The 19546-nt window shown below is 51.5% G+C and overlaps 1 protein-coding gene across 2 annotated transcripts in view; it reads left to right on the forward strand.

Moving 5' to 3' along the window:
* Nucleotides 1–196: 196 nt before the first annotated feature.
* The window catches only part of Megf8 (multiple EGF like domains 8), a 58388-nt gene continuing 39038 nt past the window's right edge, over nucleotides 197–19546 (forward strand). For both annotated transcript variants that reach the window (XM_006988059.4, XM_006988060.4), the window contains exons 1-12: nucleotides 197–519; nucleotides 8484–8647; nucleotides 9279–9485; nucleotides 10265–10445; nucleotides 10534–10622; nucleotides 11870–12285; nucleotides 12631–12776; nucleotides 12958–13080; nucleotides 15854–16008; nucleotides 16274–16393; nucleotides 16958–17102; nucleotides 17181–17344. In XM_006988059.4, the coding sequence (XP_006988121.1) occupies nucleotides 333–519; nucleotides 8484–8647; nucleotides 9279–9485; nucleotides 10265–10445; nucleotides 10534–10622; nucleotides 11870–12285; nucleotides 12631–12776; nucleotides 12958–13080; nucleotides 15854–16008; nucleotides 16274–16393; nucleotides 16958–17102; nucleotides 17181–17344 (2097 nt within the window). In that variant the 5' untranslated portion in view covers nucleotides 197–332. The remainder of the gene's footprint in view (nucleotides 520–8483; nucleotides 8648–9278; nucleotides 9486–10264; nucleotides 10446–10533; nucleotides 10623–11869; nucleotides 12286–12630; nucleotides 12777–12957; nucleotides 13081–15853; nucleotides 16009–16273; nucleotides 16394–16957; nucleotides 17103–17180; nucleotides 17345–19546) is intronic.

Genomic DNA, 19546 nt, shown 5'->3' on the forward strand with positions numbered 1-19546 from the left:
TGCAGCAGCCTGAGTCCAATTGTTGGACACCGTTTATGGGTTCGGCCCCCCTATGGGGGCTCGTGACTCTAAGGGACCCCTACGGTCCCTAGGGGTCGGCCCTATCCACAACGACTCCGTGCCCAAGGCCTTCCGTGGATCTATAGGGCCGGCACCTCGGCTTCAAGAGCCCATCCACAGCGGCCCTTTCCTTGGCCCGGACTGCGTCGCCGGTACATCCCTGGTCTACAAGGCCATGCTACACCTATAAAGGTTGCATCTGCAGGGCTGCACTCCCATAGAGGGTCCTCTCCGGGTCTTCACCGCCCTCCCGTCCCCGGCGGGAGGCGGCGATGGCCTTGGGCCGAGCTCTGGCCGTGGCCCTGGCACTGGCCTTGGCGGTGCCAGGGCCGCTGTCCCTCAGGGTCCTGGCGGGTGACTGCAAGGGGCAGCGGCAGGTGCTACGGGAGGCTCCAGGCTTCGTGACGGATGGTGCGGGCAACTACAGCGTCAATGGCAACTGCGAGTGGCTTATCGAGGGTGAGTGGGGCCGTGTGGGTCACTCACTCGTTTGCTAGTTCATTCATCTGCGCGTTCATTCACTCAGCACATTCCTAGAGCCCAGCTCCCTTCCAGGACCTTTGCTGTAAAATGTTGACCGCACAGGGTTGCAGCCAACCTGGGCCCTAACTCTGATAGGAGGGACTGTGTGAAGAGTCAGATTGACAGTTACAAACCAGGAGTATTAGAGCGGGGTATTTTTCCTCACTTGAAAAACTTGGACTCTAAGTCCTCAGGGTCTAGGCTCTATTTCATACTAGTTTTGTGACTTTGGACAGATTAATTTTGAAAGCTCAGTTTCCTTTACTCCAAGTGGGCATAACATTAGTACTTACCTCTTAAATGAAATGAAAGGAGTCGGGTATTTAACAAGCCCGATGTCAGGGTTCTCTAGAGAAAGAGAACTTATAGAGTGAATCTATATAGAAATAGAGTTTATTAGAATGGCTTACAGGCTGTGGTCCAGCTAGTCCAACAATGGCTGTCTACCAACAGAAGGTCCAAGGACCCTGTCGCTGTACAGTCCATGAGGCTGATGTCTCAGCTGGTCTTTAGTGTATGCCAGAATCCTGTGGGCTCTAATGCCAGGGAAGGAATGGATTTGCTAGTGAAAGCTATAGCAAGCCGGCAAAGAAAGCAAGCTTCCTTCTCCCGTGTCCTCTCTATAGGCTGCCAGCAGAATGGGTGGCCCAGATTGAAGGTGGATCTTCCCACCTCAAAAGATCTGGATTAAAAGTGGGTCTTCACACTTCAAATGGTTTAATTAAGAAAAAAACAATTCTCTTACAGGTGTGCCCAGCCATTTGGGTTTTAGTTAGTTCCAGATATAGTCAAATTGACAACCAAGAACAGCCATCACACATAGTAAACGTTCAGTAAATGCCATTAGGGTTATTGTTGTGTTTGAATACTTCAATAAAACCATCTTTTCAGTCATAATCAGAAATTATATATGCCACCATGACATGGCAGAAGAACAGAGACCTTCTCCCCAGCAATCCTGTGAGGGAGACCAACATATTAACAGTTGACATACCAGAATGCTCCCCTGAGAGAGCCCAGAGGAAGTCCATGAGATGGGAGTGAGGAGAGCAGAGAAGCATTCTGGAAGAGATGTCAGAGTTGAGACCTAAGGGATCTATGTCTATCAGCCAGGAAGTGAGAGGAAGAACATTCTAGAAAGAAGGAACAGCCTGTACAAAGGCCTCTGCCCTGTTCTTATGGGCTTTCAGGGAGTGGGGAGGCCCAGGGAAGACATCTGTCTCAGGGTTCTGGTTGATACAAGGGCATGGATGGGAGGGAACAGGAGCATGGGATGCTTTTGAACAAGTGTGTGTGCTAAAATCTAGTATGCTAAAAACAGGTCCAAGAGGAAGCCAGGGCTGGTGGCAGAGGCAGGGGGCGGGGAGTTGTGAGTTTGAGGCCAGCCTGGGCTACAGATTGAAAATCTTTTTTTTTTAAAAACAATTTATTTATTTTTATTTTCTGTGTAAGAGTGTTTTTGCCTGCATGTATGTCTGTGCACTTTGTGTGTGCCTGGTGCTAAAGGAGGCCAGAAGGACGTCAGATCCACTGGGACTGGAGTTACAGATGGTTGTGAACTACTGTGTGGGTGCTGGGAACTGAACCCTGGTCCTCTGAAATCATCTTTCTAGGCTGCAGACAGAATCTTAAGTATTCCAGGTAGCTTGAACTGGATGGATATGTAGTTGAGGCTGGCCTTGAACTCATCTTCCTGCCTCTACCTCCCTAACTCTGGGATTCAAGGTGTGCACCACCATGCTTTATGTGGTACTTTGGGCTTGACCCCAGGCTTTCATGCATGCTAAGCAAGCACTCTGCTAACTGAGCTACACCCCTAGCCTGAGACCCTGTCATCACCTCTTCTTTCCTCTTCTCCTCCACATGTGCACGAGTATGCAGGTCTGGATAACATGTGCATTGCTTGAATTTTAAAAGGTCTTTAAATAAAAAAACCCGGAACCAGATATTGGGGTAAATGCTGAAAGATCAGAGAGACAAAGGAACAAGCCACGGCCACGTCTTACCTTCCCAACTCCACGAATCCTCTGTGGAAAGCCTCTGAGTCCTCACCTGAAAGGCTCCAGCCGAAAAAGCTTCTAGCTGAAAGGGATGCGTCTGCTGGGGGTCAGAGGGCAACCTCTTGTATCAGTCCTTGCCCCCATCTTGTTTGAGGCAGGATTTCTTGTTCACTGTTGCCTGCCTGGCCCAGGAGCTGCTGGGCATTCTCTTATTTTTGCTCCCCATCTCACTGTAAGTGTGCTGGCGTTGCAGCCATGCACCTCTGCATCCAGCTTGATGTAGATTCTGAGGATCTGGACTTTGGTCTTTTATCGCCTGAGACATCTCCTCAGCTTTGAGGGTTTGGTTTTGTTAACAGGCTCTCATTGTATGGCTCAGGCTGGTCTGGAGTTGGGCATGGAGGGGTGGGCATGTCTGTCAGCACCCAAGGAGACAGTGTTCAGGACTGAGGTAATGGTGGGAATTGGGAGTTTAGTGATTGGGCCTCGGGGAAGGACAGGAATCTGCTGGAAGGTACATAGGAACGGCCACTGAGTACGTACAGGTGTTTACTGGGGAGTAAAAGTGACCAGCCTCTATGAAGACATGAGGGAGGTGGGTATGTCTTAGGATCTGTGTCTAGGTTTGTCTGGTATGTCTGTACAATAGACTGGGAGTTGAGAAGGAGCCAGAGCTGGTTCTTGAATATTACATTGGCAGTTTGGGCATTTCCATGGGGATGCCAGAGAGCTACTGAATGGTTTAGAGCAGGCATTTTTGTTGGCTAGAGCCTGGTTAGAGGAGGACAGACTAGAGGTTTGGTATGTGGAAACAACAGAGTTCTGAAGTAGGGCAGAGGCTAAAGGGGTTGAGTGTGAACCCTGCTGGGAGATGTTTGTGAATTTTCCCTCGTGAGATGGGAGCTAACTGGTTGAATGTGGGGTGTGGGAGGCTTCAGACACCCCTGAGAACCAGCATCTTAGGTAAGAATGTTCGTGTAAGTGTGTAATCTAAGTACTTGAGAGGCTGAGGCCGGGACATCCCAAGTTAGAGACTAGCCTGGGCTATATAGTAGACCCTGTTTCAAAATAACCCCAGAAGTCTAAGTGGATTGGTTGCTTATTGTTTGTAGCCCAAGAGGGCATGAACTGAGAATTCCCCTACCTCAGCCTCCCTAGTGCTGGGATTGTAGGAGTACCATGCCCAGCATACCCACTTTTTTTTTCTTTTTTCAGAGCAGAGGACCAAACCCAGAGCCTTGCTCTTGCTAGGCAAGTGCTGTACCACTAAGCTAAATTCCCAAACCCTCTCATACCCACTTCATATACCATGATTGTATTTTGTCTGGTCTCAGATTTCCCAGCATCCTCTGGAGTAAGAGCATCGGGCTTCCACCAGGAGCAGGGCAGGAGGTGGGGTTTGGGATCAGATTTCTTTCTGGAATAGTGTCTGGTAGAAACCAGAGACCTTGAGCTTTGGGAGGGAGGCAGAAGGTGAGCCATCCTCCAACTGGCTCTTGATAAGCTGGTACTTGGTTTGGGTCCCAGATGGAACAGGGTGTTTGGTGAAGGCTGGTGAGATTCTGGGAGATCTGGATTCTTGGTTCTGCTGAATGGTTCTTGTGCAATTTCCAAACCCTGGTGGGAATCTGTATGTTATTTCCCTGGGCTCTGGTCAGGAATCTGTATGTGGTATCAAAGCCAGAGAGAGTGGTCAGCTTCTCTGTCTGTCTATCTGTCTGTCTGTCTTTCTTTCCTCCTTGTCCTCCTCCTCCTCTTCTTTTTTTTGCGGGGGTTTTGGTTTTTCAAGACAGGTTTTCTCTGTGTATCCCTGGCTATCCTGGAACTCATCTGTAGACCAGGCTGGCCTTGAACTCACTGAGATCCCCCTGCCTCTGCCTCCTGAGTGCTGAGATTAAAAGTGTGTGCCACTGCTGCCTGGCTTGGTCTTTTGTTTTTTGAGATAGGGTCTCACGTAGTTCAGGCTGGTCTTGAACATGCCATTGATGACCCTAATTCTGTTTCCCTAATGTTAGGATTATGGAGATGCCTCACTACACCTGGCTTTGTAGTGGTGTGTTTTTTTTTTTTTTTGTTTGTTTGTTTGTTAATTTATTTTAGGTTTATTTTGTATGTTTGAGTATTTCACCTGCGTGTATATATGCATAACATGTGTGTGCCTGGTGCCCAAGGTCAGAAGAGGGTGTCAGATCTCTGAAGCTGATGATTGTGAGCCCCCAGGTGGGGGCTGGGAATTGAACTTGTTGCTCTGAGCTACAAGTTTTCTAAGCTGATGAGCCATCTCTCTAGTCCAGACTTTTTTTAATTTCTTTTAGTTTTTGAAATTACAATTATGTTTCCCTGTTCCCTTTCCTCCTTCCAAACTCCCATACACTCTCCTTGCTCTTGTTCAAATTCATGGCCCCTTTTAAAAAATTAATTGTTATTATATACATATATGTATATAAATGTCTATTGCTCAATACATAAATACAACCTGCTTAGGCGGTATGATTTGGCTTTTGTTTTGTTTTTTATTTGCTTCTGAGGCAAGCTCTTGTTGTGTTGTGTTGCTCAGGATGGCCTTGAACATAGTCTTTTCACTCCTGCCTATCCAGTGATAGAATTACCTGTGTCACCATGCTTTTTTGTGTCTCTTCATTCTCTCTTCCAGCAACTGCTCAACCCTTGCTCAGTGCCAGCCCTTGTGCCAAGGCAGTCTTTGGGAAGAAATCAGGCTTGGGCCCAGGTCCTGTCCTATGGTCCTCCTAGACTTAGTGGGGGTGGGGGATAGTCTTAGACACAGATAGTGCTGACACAGAAGATTGCAAGTTATCCTGGGGTTTGTGACTCGCAGAGAGAGGCTCCTAACCCAGCCCTGAACCATCACGGCAGGCTTCCTGGAGGAGGCCCCCAAACAGAAAGCAGCTTGTGCAGAGGCCCAGATCCCCCTGGAGCTGGCATTCCAGACGTGATTCACTATGCCTGGCCGCTCTAGTGACATTATGAGAGATGAGGTCAAGTTCCAAGTACCGGGTCAAGGGGCTGGCTTTTCTGCTCGCCTCAACCGTGAAAGCCTTTTGAGCAGAGGAGGGCCAGGGCCACGCGTCAAGTTGGGAAGAACCATTAGAGACCGTGTTAGGGCGAGACCTCAGGCTGCATGTGGAAGGAGGCTGTGTTAGTGACTCTGGGAGAAGGACAATGACAAGGACAGTGGCTGAGCAGGGCTCATTACTGAGCATCCGGGCTCTGGGCTGGCAAATTATAGTCATCTTGTTGAGAGTTCATACCAGCCTTGGTGGGTGTAGAGAATTATTCCCATTTCATAGGAAGGAAGCTAAGGCTCAGAAGACCCATAAAACTGAGGCAGGATAGGTACGTAAGAGATAGAGAGGGCATGAGAAAAGAGAGCACCCTCATCCTTCCAGGGTTCTGTGTTGTTTTTGAGATGGTCTAGTCATGCAGTTCTGCAGTCCTGGAACCATGACCCTCTTACCTCAGACTCCAGAGTGCTGGGATATAGGCAAAGATTCCTTAAACTTGAGATCCTCCTAAGTACTGGGGCTGCAGGTGTGGGCAGCTAAGCCCGGGTTTATGCAGTTGGGAGCCCAGGGCTTTGTGCACGCTAGGCAAGCACTCTACCAACTGAGTCACATCTTAGCTCCCCAACTCTATCTCTTCTAAGGAGCTGTGTGCTTTCCAGCTTCTTGGCCTGTACTCATGCTGTTTCTGCTAGAAACACTCTCCTGCCCCAGAACCTCCTTGTACATGATAGGCACAATCATTTTACAACTAAATCCACCCCCAGCCCCTCACTGGGGGATTCTAGGCAGGGGCTCCACCACTGAGCCACACCCCCAGCCCCTCACTGGGGGATTCTAGGCAGGGGCTCTACCACTGAGCCACACTCCCAGCCCCTCACTGGGGGATTCTAGGCAGGGGCTCTACCACTGAGCCACACCCCCAGCCCCTCACTGGGGGATTCTAGGCAGGGGCTCTACCACTGAGCCACACCCCCAGCCCCTCACTGGGGGATTCTAGGCAGGGGCTCTACCACTGAGCCACACCCCAGCCCCTCACTGGGGGATTCTAGGCAGGGGCTCTACCACTGAGCCACACCCCAGCCCCTCACTGAGGGATTCTAGGCAGGGGCTCTACCACTGAGCCACACCCCAGCCCCTCACTGGGGGATTCTAGGCAGGGGCTCTACCACTGAGCCACACCCCAGCCCCTCACTGGGGGATTCTAGGCAGGGGCTCCACCACTGAGCCACACCCCCTCACTGGGGGATTCTAGGCAGGGGCTCTACCACTGAGTTACACCCCCAGCCCCTCACTGGGGGATTCTAGGCAGGGGCTCTACCACTGAGCCACACCCCTTCACTGAGGGATTCTAGGCAGGGGCTCTACCACTTAGCCACACCCCCAGCCCCTCACTGGGGGATTCTAGGCAGGTTCTACAGCAGAGCTGCTCCCTTGGCTCACCTTTGGTCATTTGTATTCCCACTTTGGTCAGATTTCCGAAGAGGTCCTTTCAGAATTGCCCTTTCATGTTGGCTGTCAGCTGGAACACATAGTGGCTTTTCCTTGTTCTGGCTTTTCATGAATAGCAGCTGTGTTCCGAGAGGGAGCTAGCTCTCTAGGATGCCGAAGCGAATTGTGGATTGTGGAAGGCCACTTAGTTTCAGGAGCCCTAGACAATCACTTCTGCTTTTTATTGGCCAGGCAAGTCACTGAGGCCCTTCCTAGGTACAAGGGGCAGGGGATTTAGTACTCACTTAAATATCCCCAAGACAGGGTTTCTCTGTGTCGCCTTGGCTGTCCTGGAACTTGCTCTGTAGACCAGGCTGGCCTCAAACTCAGGAATCTGCCTGCCTCTGGTTCTGAATGCTGGGATTAAAGGCATGAGCCATCACTGCCCAGCTTTAAAAAATATATATGATTTAACAAGACCTGTACAATTTCAAGCCAGCATTCCCGTTTAAGTTTGGGAAGCATGAGAGAGAGAGAGAGAGAGAGAGAGAGAGAGAGAGAGAGAGAGAGAGAGAGAGGAATGTGATGGCACACATCTGTAATCCTAGCACCTGGAAACTGAGGCTTGAAGCCAGCCTATGATACAAGAAACACTGTCTCTAGGAGGAAAAAAAAAGTTTGCTTTTTTCAGTACAGGGGATGGAACCTGGGGTCTCAGACATTGGACAGTGCTCTACCACTGAGCTACATCCCCAACCCTGGCCTAAAGATCTTGCCAGGCAGGGTGGTGCACATCTTTAATCCCAGCACTGAGGAGGCAGAAGCAGGTTCACGGTCAGCCTGGTCTACAGAGTGAGATCCAGGACAGCCAGGGCTACACAGAGAAAAACCCTGCCTCCAAAAAAATAAAAAGATCTTGGCTCCACCAAAGTATCATTAGATCTGTGTGTTACAGGTGAGAAGACAGCCCTGGAAGGCAGGTGGTTTGCCCAAGGTCACACAGCTAGTAGCTGTTCAGGGGCAGAGCCCAGATTTGAGGACTGGCGCTATAGTTTTCTTGTGTGCATATAGAACCAAAGTAAGCAGAGACAGAGTCCGCGCAGATGGGGTGCTCTAAGATGAGTTCTTTGTTCATGGAGAGGAGACAGGATTCTCTTGACATACCCTGCCTAGGGCCTGGCCTGGCCTCAAGACCACTGCACGGTGCTGTGGCTGAGAAGGGCTTTGTGGGTTTCTACAAATTAACTGATGGTGGCCATCCAGCCCAAAACAGCTCAGGATGTTGTTCCTCTGAGCTCCTGTCCTCTGCCTGCCCAGCTGTGTGAGGCAGGAGCTGCTTGGAGCCCTCACATTGCCCAGAACAAGGTGTGGTGGTGTCAGTGGGTGGGCTGCATGGGTCCTTGCAGAGAAGGGTCACGTCGGAACCTGGCCCCCTGTGCTTGTTTGCCAGCCCCGAGCCCTCAGCACCGAATCCTGCTGGACTTCCTCTTCCTGGACACGGAGTGCACGTATGACTACCTGTTTGTGTATGACGGTGATTCGCCCCAGGGCCCGCTGCTTGCTAGTCTGAGTGGGAGCACGAGACCCCCACCCATTGAGGCTTCCTCAGGCAAGGTTAGTAGTGGAGGGGGTATGGGACCGTGGTCACAGGATCTCTTGGGAATGTGAGGGAGAGGAGCACACACCTAGGAAGAAATGGAAAAGATCAGAAGGGACAGAAACAGCCAGCCAGAAGAGATCAGAGAAGACACAATGGGAAGTGGAAAAAGACAGAATGCTGGGTTTGGTGGTGCATACCTATAATCCCTGTGCTCAAGAGCTGGATTGCTGAGAGTTTGAGACCAGCCTGGGCCTCATAGTGAAACCCTGACCAAGCAGCTACAACAGCCAAACAAAACCCTCCACATACACATAGAAAAGAGACAAAGGGGGTGGGGAGCTGAGGATGTAGTTCAGTGGGTAGAGTGTTTGCCTAGCATTCACAAAACCCTGGGTTTGATCCCCAGCACCCCATAAAATGAGTGTGGGGGTACACACTTGTAATGCCAGTACTGGGGAAGTGGAGGCAGAAGGATCAGAAATTTGAGGTCATTTCCGTCTATATAGTGGGTGTGAAGCCAGCCTGGGCTCCGTGAGATCCTTTTTCAAACACCTAAAGGAGACCAAGAAAGGCAGTGGGTTCCTGAGGGGTGGTCCACCACCTGGATGCAGCCCACCCATTACACCCAGCCCTCCTGTCTTGTAGATGCTGCTCCACCTCTTCAGCGATGCCAACTACAACCTGCTGGGTTTCAACGCCTCCTTCCGCTTCTCCTTGTGTCCTGGGGGCTGCCAGAACCATGGCCAGTGCAAGTCACCAGGAGTGTGCCTCTGTGAGCCAGGCTGGGGAGGTCCAGACTGTGGCCTGCAGGAGTGCTCAGCCTACTGTGGCAGCCATGGCACCTGTGCCTCGGTGAGCGGTCCCCCACTGAGCTTCCCTGGGGTCCTGACCTGTGTGTCACCATACCTGCCACACCTGGCTAAGACAGGGCCTCGTTCCATCGTGACACTCCCCACCCCGCTGCTGTGGGAGCCAGCCCCCTCTCCCTCCAGGTCTTTCCCCCACATGTGACATCAGCCCTGCCCCACCTCCACCTGCTCCTCTCTCTTTGAGACCGCACTTCTGGCTCTGTCCTCATCTCTAGCCAACCTTCACCTGGGGGCAATGCCCCCTGACCTCTGTTTGGCCTTGGGTCCCTGCCGGGTCCCTGCCATGATTTTTGTTTGATTGTTTTTGAGACAGAGTCTCATTTGGTAACCAGGCTGGCTTCAAACTCGAGATCCTCCTGCCTCAGCCTCCTGAGTTCTGGGGTTCCTGGTGTATGCCACCACACCTGGCTCCCGGCCAGGACTTGTGCCCTTTCACCCCTAACCTTACATGTCAGCTCTGCACTCCCAACTTGGGATCTGTGTTGTGTTTAGAACCCTCCTTACCCTCATCCAGCCCAGACCTCACTAACATGTCCCTTTCTGTCTGTCCTTGCCTTTTCTGTGGGCCTGTCTGCTCTGGCCGACCTCTGTCTCCCTCGGGTTATACCTTGTGTCTCCTGCTCCTTTTCCTGTGTCCCCTTGCTTGTCCTTTCTGTCTGTCTGTCTCTCTTTTTCTACCCTGTCTGTCTTGGATCTGTTTCTTTCTGTATGGCCCCTGGTCCATATCTCCTTCTCTCTGCCTTTTTGTCTCCCTCCTCCCAGGCCCTGGGACCATGCCGCTGTGAGCCTGGATTTCTTGGACGAGCCTGTGACCTGCACTTGTGGGAGAACCAGGGGGCTGGCTGGTGGCACAATGTGAGTGCCGGGGACTCTGCCTTCTCTGCCCGAATCGGGGCAGCTGGTGCCTTCCTGTCCCCACCCGGGCTGCTGGCTGTCTTTGGAGGTAAGCAGATGGGGAGGGGGTGAGTTCGGAGGGTCTGGAGGCCTGTCATCCTGTGCCTGGGGTTTGAAAGCACTCATCTCATTTGTAGGCCAGGACCTTAACAAGGCCCTGGGTGACCTTGTCCTGTACAACTTCTCCACAAACACCTGGGACACCTGGGACCTGAGTCCTGCTCCGGTACGGACCCTCCTCTGCCCTGACTGGGGGCCTGCCCACTCATGACCCCGCCACCCTGCTACCTCCATCCCCGACAGTGTGTCTAGTGGCCTGCTTCTCCCTGTTTCTGTTTTTGCTCACTCAGGTTCCTCTTCTTGCCCTTCCCCTTCTTTCCATATGCTCTTGCCCCCCTTCCCTCTCCGCATTTGTCCCCTCTTCTCTCTCCACCCCTCTCTTTCTCTTTTCCTCAGCCTGCCTGATTCCCTTCCCTCCATCCATTTTTTTGAGACAGGGTCTCAGACAGCCCAGGGTAGCCTTGAACCCCCAATTTTTCTGCTCCTTCTCATGCTGGGATTGTAGACATGTATTAGCATACCCAGTATGTGTGTCTATATCAATCTGCCTTTTTCCTCTGTCTGATTTCTTAGTATCCTGTTCCATCTTGGTCTCAATTCCTCTGAGGCTGTTGCTCAGTCTTGCTCACTTCAGTTTCTGTCTTCCTGCCTCCTCGCTCTCTCACTGGGTTTTTCTGTCACCATGTCTGTTTTTATTCTCATGTCTCATGTGTGTGCACCTTCCTTCCTTCCTTCCTTCCTTCCTTCCTTCCTTCCTTCCTTCCTTCCTTCCTTCCTTCCTTCCTTCCTTCCTTCTCTTCTTTTTCTTTCTTTTGAGACAGGGTTTCTCTGTGTAGCCCTGGCTGTCCTGGATCTCACTCTGTAGATCAGGCTGGCCTCGAACTCACAGAGATCCGCCTGCTTCTGTCTCTGAGTGCTGGGATTAAAGGTGTGCGCCACCATCTCCTGGCTCCTTCCTTCTTTCTTTTATTTTGTGTTAAGGGCTTAGGCTGATGTGGGTCCCAGTCTGTAGCCCAGGCTAGCCTAGAATTCACAGCAGTCTTCCTGCCTCAGCCTCCTAAGTGTGGAGATTAGAAGTGTATGCCGCCAGGCCTGGCTTCCTGTTTGCTTGTTCTTTATCTTCTCCTCCTCTCCCTCCCCCCTCCCCCTTCTCCTCCTCTTCCCACCCCCTCCTCCTCCTCTTCTTCTTTTTGTTTGGCTTTTTTGTTTGTCTGCTTGAAGTAGGGTCTCATGTAGCCTAGCCTGGTCTCAAATTCACTATGTGGCTCAGGCTAGCCTTGAACTCCTGATCCTCTTGCCTTTGTCGCTGCCTCAGCTGTCTCCCGGTCCCTCTCTGCACGTCTGTCTTTGCATCTCTCTGCTCTGGCCCTCTCCATGTGTCACCATGTGTGTCTCCTTGTCTCTTCCCCACAGGCCGCCCGTCACTCCCATGTGGCCGTGGCCTGGGCTGGCCTCCTGGTGCTGATGGGTGGCGAACTGGCCAATGGCTTGCTCACCAATGATGTGTGGGCCTTCAGCCCCCTGGGTGGAGGCCACTGGGAGCTTCTGGCCCCACCTGCTTCCAGCCCCTCTGGGCCCCCAGGCCTGGCGGGCCACGCGGCTGCTCTGGTGGATGACATCTGGCTGTATGTGTCTGGTGGTCGCACGCAACATGACCTCTTCTCTTCTGGCCTCTTCCGTTTCCGCCTGGACCACACCAGCAGGGGCTACTGGGAGCAGGTGATCCCGGCAGGTGGGCGGCCCCCTGCTGCCACCGGCCACTCTATGGTGTTCCATGCCTCCTCCCGTACCCTGCTGGTCCATGGCGGACACCGACCTTCCACTGCCCGGTGAGTCTCCTGTCCTACACTCCTGACCCAACACTCCGGTGACCTTAACCCTTAGAGGTTTTGCTCACTGACCAACTCCTGTACTCATGTCATTACTTCCTCCTTTCATCCTTCATTTGTTCACTTTCTTATTCCCTCACCCTCACAGACGCTCTCTGACCTTTACTCAGGCCCTGACCGGTCGCTCCCCACACTTCTACTCATTCACCTGTTGTCCGGCTCTTGCCAGATTATGCAAGTTATCAGACCCTGCTCAGACCTGGGTCCTGCCCATAGCGAATGTCCAGTCAGGATGGGATATGGACTGGTCATGGCCCTGAGCCCTGGCCTGTTTCTTCCCTGTAGGTTTTCTGTGCGAGTGAATTCCACTGAGCTCTTCCACGTGGATCGTCGTGTATGGACCACGCTGAAGGGCCGGGATGGGCTCCAGGGTCCACGGGAGAGAGCCTTCCACACAGCCAGTGTTCTGGGAAACTACATGGTGGTCTACGGTGAGGCGATTTCCCTGATCATGTCTGCCTGCTAGGGGCCTGAGCCCACCCTGAGCCGAGACTCAGCCTGGATGTTGCTTCCTCTCCCAAGGCTTGCCTGAGCCCACCCCGTGTTAAGACTCAGGCTGGGTGGTCCCCGCCTCCCAAGGCTCACAAGCTGTGCCCTTTCCTCCTCTCCCAGGGGGCAATGTGCACACCCATTACCAGGAGGAAAAGTGCTATGAAGATGGCATCTTCTTCTACCACCTTGGCTGCCACCAGTGGGTGTCAGGGGCTGAGCTTGCCCCACCAGGAACCCCTGAGGGTGAGTGCTTCCTTTTTTTTTCCTGAGGGCTTTTGAAGATCTCTCAATTTTAGCGGGAGCTGCCTCAGTCATTACCTTGGTGGGCAAGGCATCTTGTTAGAATGGCCTCTGGAGAAGCATGGACTAGGACAGGGTGGGTGACCAGGAAGCAGATGCAGGGCACTGAACTTTGGTTTTATTTCTTATTTTTAAATGTGTGTGTATGTGTGTGTATGCATAGTGCACACGTGAAGGCCTGAGGACAACCTCAGGTATCGTCCTCAGGAATACTGTCCACCTTCTTTGAGTCAGGGTCTCTCCTTGGCCTGGAGCTCACCAGCTAGGATAGTCTGGCTGGCCAGTGAGCCCTAGGCCTCCTCTTGGCTCTGTGTCCACAGTGCTGGGATACAGGTGTTCTGTCATGCCTGGAACTCCAGTCCTAAAGCTTGTGAGGCAAGCGCTTTACCAACCGGGCCGTCTTTCCAGCTCCAGAACCTAGGGTCTCGTTGGGAGTTTGCCAGTTTGCAGCTGCCCTAAGTTGCTCCTTAAGAAGCAGTGACTTCATGGTCATAATGAGCAAGAGGTAGTGACTGCAAACAGGCATCTCCATAAAACCACACCTTGATGTCTGCACCTTATTTCCTCATCCACAAAATGGGCTTCTGATATGGCTGTGTGACCGGGCTGCTGTGAAAGTGAACTGAATTGATGTATGACTCATGAATAGCACAGTGAAGTGTTCAGCACATTGTCTTCCTCCAGGGCTGTTCTTTGTCTTTTCTTTCTTTCTTTCTTTCTTCCTTCCTTCCTTCCTTCCTTCCTTCCTTCCTTCCTTCCTTCCTTCCTTCCTTCCTTCCTTCCTTCCTTTCTCTCTCTCTCTCTCTCTCTCTCTCTCTCTCTTTGCTTTCTTTCTTTTCTTTCTTTCTTTCTTTCTCTCTCTCTTTTTTTGCTTTCTTTTCTTTCTTTCTTCTTCTTCTTCTTCTTCTTCTTCTTCTTCTTCTTCTTCTTCTTCTTCTTCTTCTTCTTCTTCTTCTTCTTCTTCTTCTTCTTCTTCTCTCTCTCTCTCTCTCTCTTTCTTTTTTTTGAAACAAGGTTGCTCCGTGTAGTTTGGGTGCCTGTCCTGGATCTCGCTCTGTAGACCAGGCTGGCCTCAAACTCACAGAGATCCACCTGGCTCTGCTTCCTGAGTGCTGGGATTAAAGACATGGACCACCATAGTTCACTTTTTATAAGCAGAAAGGGGGATTTCTTGGTTCATTTTGGGTGAAAGCATCAGGCTGGTGCTTGGTGATAGATGGCCTTGACCATTTCTCTCTGGTTCTCCCTTCCTTTCCCACTTTGTGTGTGTGTGTGTGTGTGTGTGTGTGTGTGTGTGTATCTGGGCTAAGCCAGAGTGAGTGTGTGGAGGTCTGAAACAGGGTCTCCTGGAATTCACAACCTGCAGGAATCAGTTCTGTCCCTCCACCACGTGGGTCCCAGGGATTGAACTCAGGTTGCCAAACGTGGCGGCAGGCGCTTTTCCAAGATGGGCCCTTTTGTAGATGTCACCAGTAACTGTTGAATGGTGTTGGGTCACTTCCCGTGCTCAGAGGGGTCTGTAAGCCCGTCATTCAGGAGGCTGCATTTGAGACTAGCCTGGGACTACAGATGGAGAGCCTGTCTCAAAAAGGGGTGGGGCCAGAGAGATGGCTCAGGGGTGAAGAGCACTAGCAACACTCACATGGCAGCTCACAACTGTCCGTAACTCCAGTTCCAGGGGACCTGACATCCTCACACAGACATGTATTCAGGCAAAACACTAATGCACATAAAAATAAATAAATCTTTAAAAAAAAAAAAAGCCCAGCGTAGTGGCACACACCTTTAATGCCTTTAATCCAAGCACTCAGGACGCAGAGGCAGGCAGATCTCTATGAGTTCAAGGCCAACCTGGTCTACATAGCAAATTCCAGGAGACCCTGTTTCAAACCCCCCCCCCCGCTCCCCCCCAAAAAAGCTGGGCATGGCGGCACACATCTTTAATCCTAGCATTTGAGAGATTTAATTCCAACATTTGGGAGGTGGATCTCTGAGTTTGAGGCCAGCCTGGTCTATAGAGCAAGTTCCAGGACAGCCTGGACTGCCCCTGTCTCAAACAAACAAACGGAAAAACAAAAACAATCAGGAAGCAAAGCAAAATAAAACTAAGATGCCCAGAAGGAGGAGACTCCCCTTTCCTAGGAGTTATAGGAATCAGGTCCCCCATCTGGAGCTCTGACTGGCAGATCTGAACTAAGGCCCACATCTACCAGAGGCAGGACAGCTCTGCACAGGTCTCTCGGGCTGGGGATGGGAAAGGGTGGTTTTCCTCAGGACATCAGGAGTCACCAGAGAGGAGCCTAGTGCTGCTGGATGGACATGAGCAGGTGAGACCTAGGCAGCCTTCTAGGGCTCCCCATTGTGTTTTCCTGGCTCCACAAGGATGGGCACTCATTCAGTTTATGGGGAAAGAAACCAAGACCTGGCAAGGTTGAGTCTCCTGCCTGAAGCCATACAACAGCTCCTAGTTGACGTGTGATTTGAATCCGCATCTGTTGCAAAGATCTCACTTTGTTCGAGATGATTTGAGCAGGGGCATTGGGCTTCCGAGAGACCGAGAGAGGGGAGAACATTAGCCAGGGCAGAGCCTGGCAGGCCAGGAGAGTTTCCTTGCTAGGTAGGGCCTAAAGCCACAATAAGCTGGTTAGGCTGAGGGGAGGGCGGGAACCAGGACGGCAGAAGCCAGGAAAGGTCTGATTTTATGACTGTGTTCCAGGCCGAGCGGCACCTCCTAGTGGTCGTTACTCACATGTGGCAGCTGTACTTGGTGGCAGCGTCCTGTTGGTGGCAGGGGGATATAGTGGCCGGCCTCGTGGGGACTTGATGGCCTACAAGGTTCCCCCCTTCGTGTTTCAGGCACCTGCCCTGGATGTGAGCACTGGGGTGACAGGGGGAGGGTGGCCTTGGGAGGAGGGAACCTGGTCTCTACAAATGAGGGGTGAAGTGGAGAGAAAGTCCCCGGGAGAGAAGTGGGAAGAATGGGGTGCCCTGTAGTGTAGGGTTTTCCAGGGCTGAGGGCAGAATGGAGTGGGGTCCTCAGGGTGCCGAGCAGTTGGGGTTAACTGGGACAATCCCAGGGAGCGAGAGTTGGCAGACAGCTCCAGGCTGGAGCGTGGTCCCCTCTGTGTCTCTGCAGTACCACTTGGACTACTGTTCCATGTATACAGACCACAGCGTCTGCTCCCGAGACCCAGAATGTAGCTGGTGCCAGGGGGCTTGCCAAGCAGCACCCCCTCCGGGGACCTCCTCAGGAGCCGTGAGTGACTACCCCAAGCCCTCTGTCCACTGACAGGGAGGCCTGCCTTTAACTTCCCCTGCCCAAGTGGTCAGCCTTCTAAGATCCTCATTTCCTGCCTCCTGCCAATCCAGAGCCTGGACCTCTCCTAACACCCGAGCCCCTTTGAGTTTAGGAACCTGTCCCTGGATACCTGAACCCTTGCTCTCGATTTCCTATAGACCAGTAGTTCTCAACCTTCCTAACGCTGAGACCCTTGAATTAGTTCCTCAGGTTGTGCTGACCCCCAGCCATAAAATTGTTTTTGTTGCTGCTTTATAACTGTAGTCTTTATAAATGTAGTTCTGAATTGTAAAATAAATATCTGATATGCATGATGGTCTTAGGTGACCCCTGTAAAAGGGTCATTTGACCCCCAAAGGGTTTGCGACTCACAGTTTGAGAACCACTGCTATAGGCCAATCCTGCTCCAGTTTCCCTTTGGCTGCTTTGCTGATGCTCCAGCCCAGACCACGTATCCACAGCTCATCCCAGATCCCCTGAGTTCCAAAGGACCGTATACATTGACTCTGATTTTCCTTGCAGTGTCCGGCGGCCAGCTGCCTGGGCCTAGGCCGCCTCCTAAGTGACTGCCAAGCATGCCTGGCCTTCAGTAGCCCCGCAGCTCCTCCCCGCGGACCTGGTGCCCTAGGTTGGTGTGTGCACAACGAGAGCTGCCTTCCTAGGCCTGGTGAGTACCGGGCAGCAGCGGGGGAGGGGTCCAGACTTCCCACTGACCCTCCAGCTTCCCACACTCCTGTCCTCTCAGAGCAGGCCCGCTGCCGAGGGGAGCAGATCTCGGGCACTGTGGGCTGGTGGGGGCCAGCGCCTGTCTTCGTTACGTCCCTGGAGGCCTGCGTCACCCAGAGCTTCCTGCCTGGCCTGCACCTGCTCACCTTCCAGCAGCCACCCAACGCCTCTCAGCCTGACAAGGTGGGGGCCAGATGGACCTGGGGATGGAGTTGACCTAGGGTTGCTTCTTTTCAAATGAGTCTTTCTGGGGGGCAGTCCTGGGGATGGAACCCAGGGCTTTGTGTAGGCTAAATATTCATGCCACCATGAGCCACATCCTGGGCCTCTCTGGCATCCTCTAGGCAAGTGCTCAGCTGCTGAGTTAGAGTCACAGATTTTTTATTTATTTATTTATTTTTTACTTTTTATTTTGACACAGGGTCTCCTTAAGTTGCCCAGGCTGGCCTGGAACTCACTCTGTTCCTAACAGACCTTGCGTTTATCTTTCTCCCTAGCTCTCCTGTAGGTGAAAGGGCAATACTGTGCCATGATGCCCTACAATTTTTTTTTTTTTTGGTATGAGTGTCCTGTCTGCGTGTGTACCAGAAGAAGGCATCAGATCCCACTATCGATGGTTGTGAGCCACCATGTGGGTGCTGGGAATTGAACTCAGGATCTCTGGAAGAGCAGTCAGTGCTCTTCACCTCTGTGCCATCTCTTCAGCTCAATTTTTTTTTATTTGAGTGAAATAACACATAAAATTTACCATAATAACTCAGTACATTCAAAAGATTACAAAACAAGCTGGGCATGGTGGTGTACACCTTTAATCCCAGTACTTAGCAGTCAGAGGCAGGTGGAGCTCTGTGTGTTTGAGTCCAGCCTGGTCTACAGAGTGAGTTCTAAGACACCCAGAGCTATATAGAGAAAGCTTGTTTCACACAAACAAACAAACAAACCAAAACAAAGATTGTAAGAACAACATTTTTGTCATTCTCAAGTCAGTTCTAGATTTATTTACTAATTGCTTCCTGCTCAGTCTTCCCTGAACCCCTTGGCCAGTGAATTTGCCAGCTGTGGACATTGGATATAAATGGAGTCAGGTAATCTGTGGCTTCTGTGTCTGGCTTCTTTCACTTAAACATGCCTTCAGGGTTCCTTTGTGCTGTAACTTCACTTGGAAATGGATTTCATGCTGGACATGGTAGTGCACATCTGTGATCCCAGCACTTGGAAAGCTAAGGCAAGAGAGAAGAATTTTGAAGTCCAAGTCAGCCTATACTATGTAGTGAGACTCTGTCTCATAAACAAAACAAAAATCCAAAGAACTTCATTCCGCATTGGTGGAGAAGGCATGGTGGCCGGAATGTGAGGCAGCTGGGAAGTGACAAGGCGGATTCTGACACTCAGCTTGCTTTTTGATTTTGTTTCCTCTGGCATCACTCACGTTTTGAGTGGGTCTTTCCACTTCAGTTCACTTAGTCTAGCAGTTCCCTCATGCACATGCTCAGAGATTTGTCTCTTTGGTGGTTCTGAATCCTGTCAAGTAGACAATCATTAGCCACCACAGCAAGCCAAGTTACGGCAATGCTCTTGCCTCTGCCTCCTGAGTGCTGGCATTAAAGCCACGTGCCACCAGACTCAGCCTGCTTTTTCTTAATATTCAAGCAAGCTTTCCCATAACAGAACTCATACTTCCACTCTTATTTGTTAGTTGCCCAGGCTGGCCCTGATAGCCTAGGCTCAAGTGATCCTCCCTTGGCTGCCTCCTGAGTAACTGGCACTGTAAGGCACATGTTCCTGTGTGCCTTGTCTTCCCTCCCTGAGGAGCTTAGGCAGGCCTTGGACTTGCTGTGTGGCTGGGGCTGATCCACTTTCCTCCACCTCCTGAGGACAGGAGTTACAAGCCTCTGCCACTGTGCTAGCTCACACTTCTTATTTTGGACAGTTATATAATATTCTATTTACATTTAAACGCTATACTGCTGTATGTTTATTTAGTCATTTGTTTGGGGGATAAGGCCTGGCTATGTAGTCAAGGCTGGTCTCAGTCCTGCCTACGTCCCCCAAGTGCTGGGTTTATGGGTGTGGCCCAACAAGTCCAGGTTTTGTAAATTACGGAAATAGTCTCCGGTGATGAATACTTGGGTTGTTCGGTTCTGCTATTACAGATTCATACCCTAGGAAGTAAATCTTGTGCTGCGTCATCACCGGGAATGTCGGGCCTAGCCTTGGAAGGGTTGGTGAGAAAGCAGGGAGCTGAGGACCAAGATACCAGAGGGGCCAGTCTTCAAGTTTAAAAGACATTTTTGTTTTTGTTTTGTTTTTGTTTGCGATAGGCTCTTATTATGTAGCCCTGGATAGCCTGAAACTCCCTATGTAGACCAGGTTGGCTTTGAACTC

This window comes from Peromyscus maniculatus, chromosome 1, assembly GCF_049852395.1.
Source record: "Peromyscus maniculatus bairdii isolate BWxNUB_F1_BW_parent chromosome 1, HU_Pman_BW_mat_3.1, whole genome shotgun sequence".
Classification (NCBI taxonomy): domain Eukaryota; kingdom Metazoa; phylum Chordata; class Mammalia; order Rodentia; family Cricetidae; genus Peromyscus; species Peromyscus maniculatus.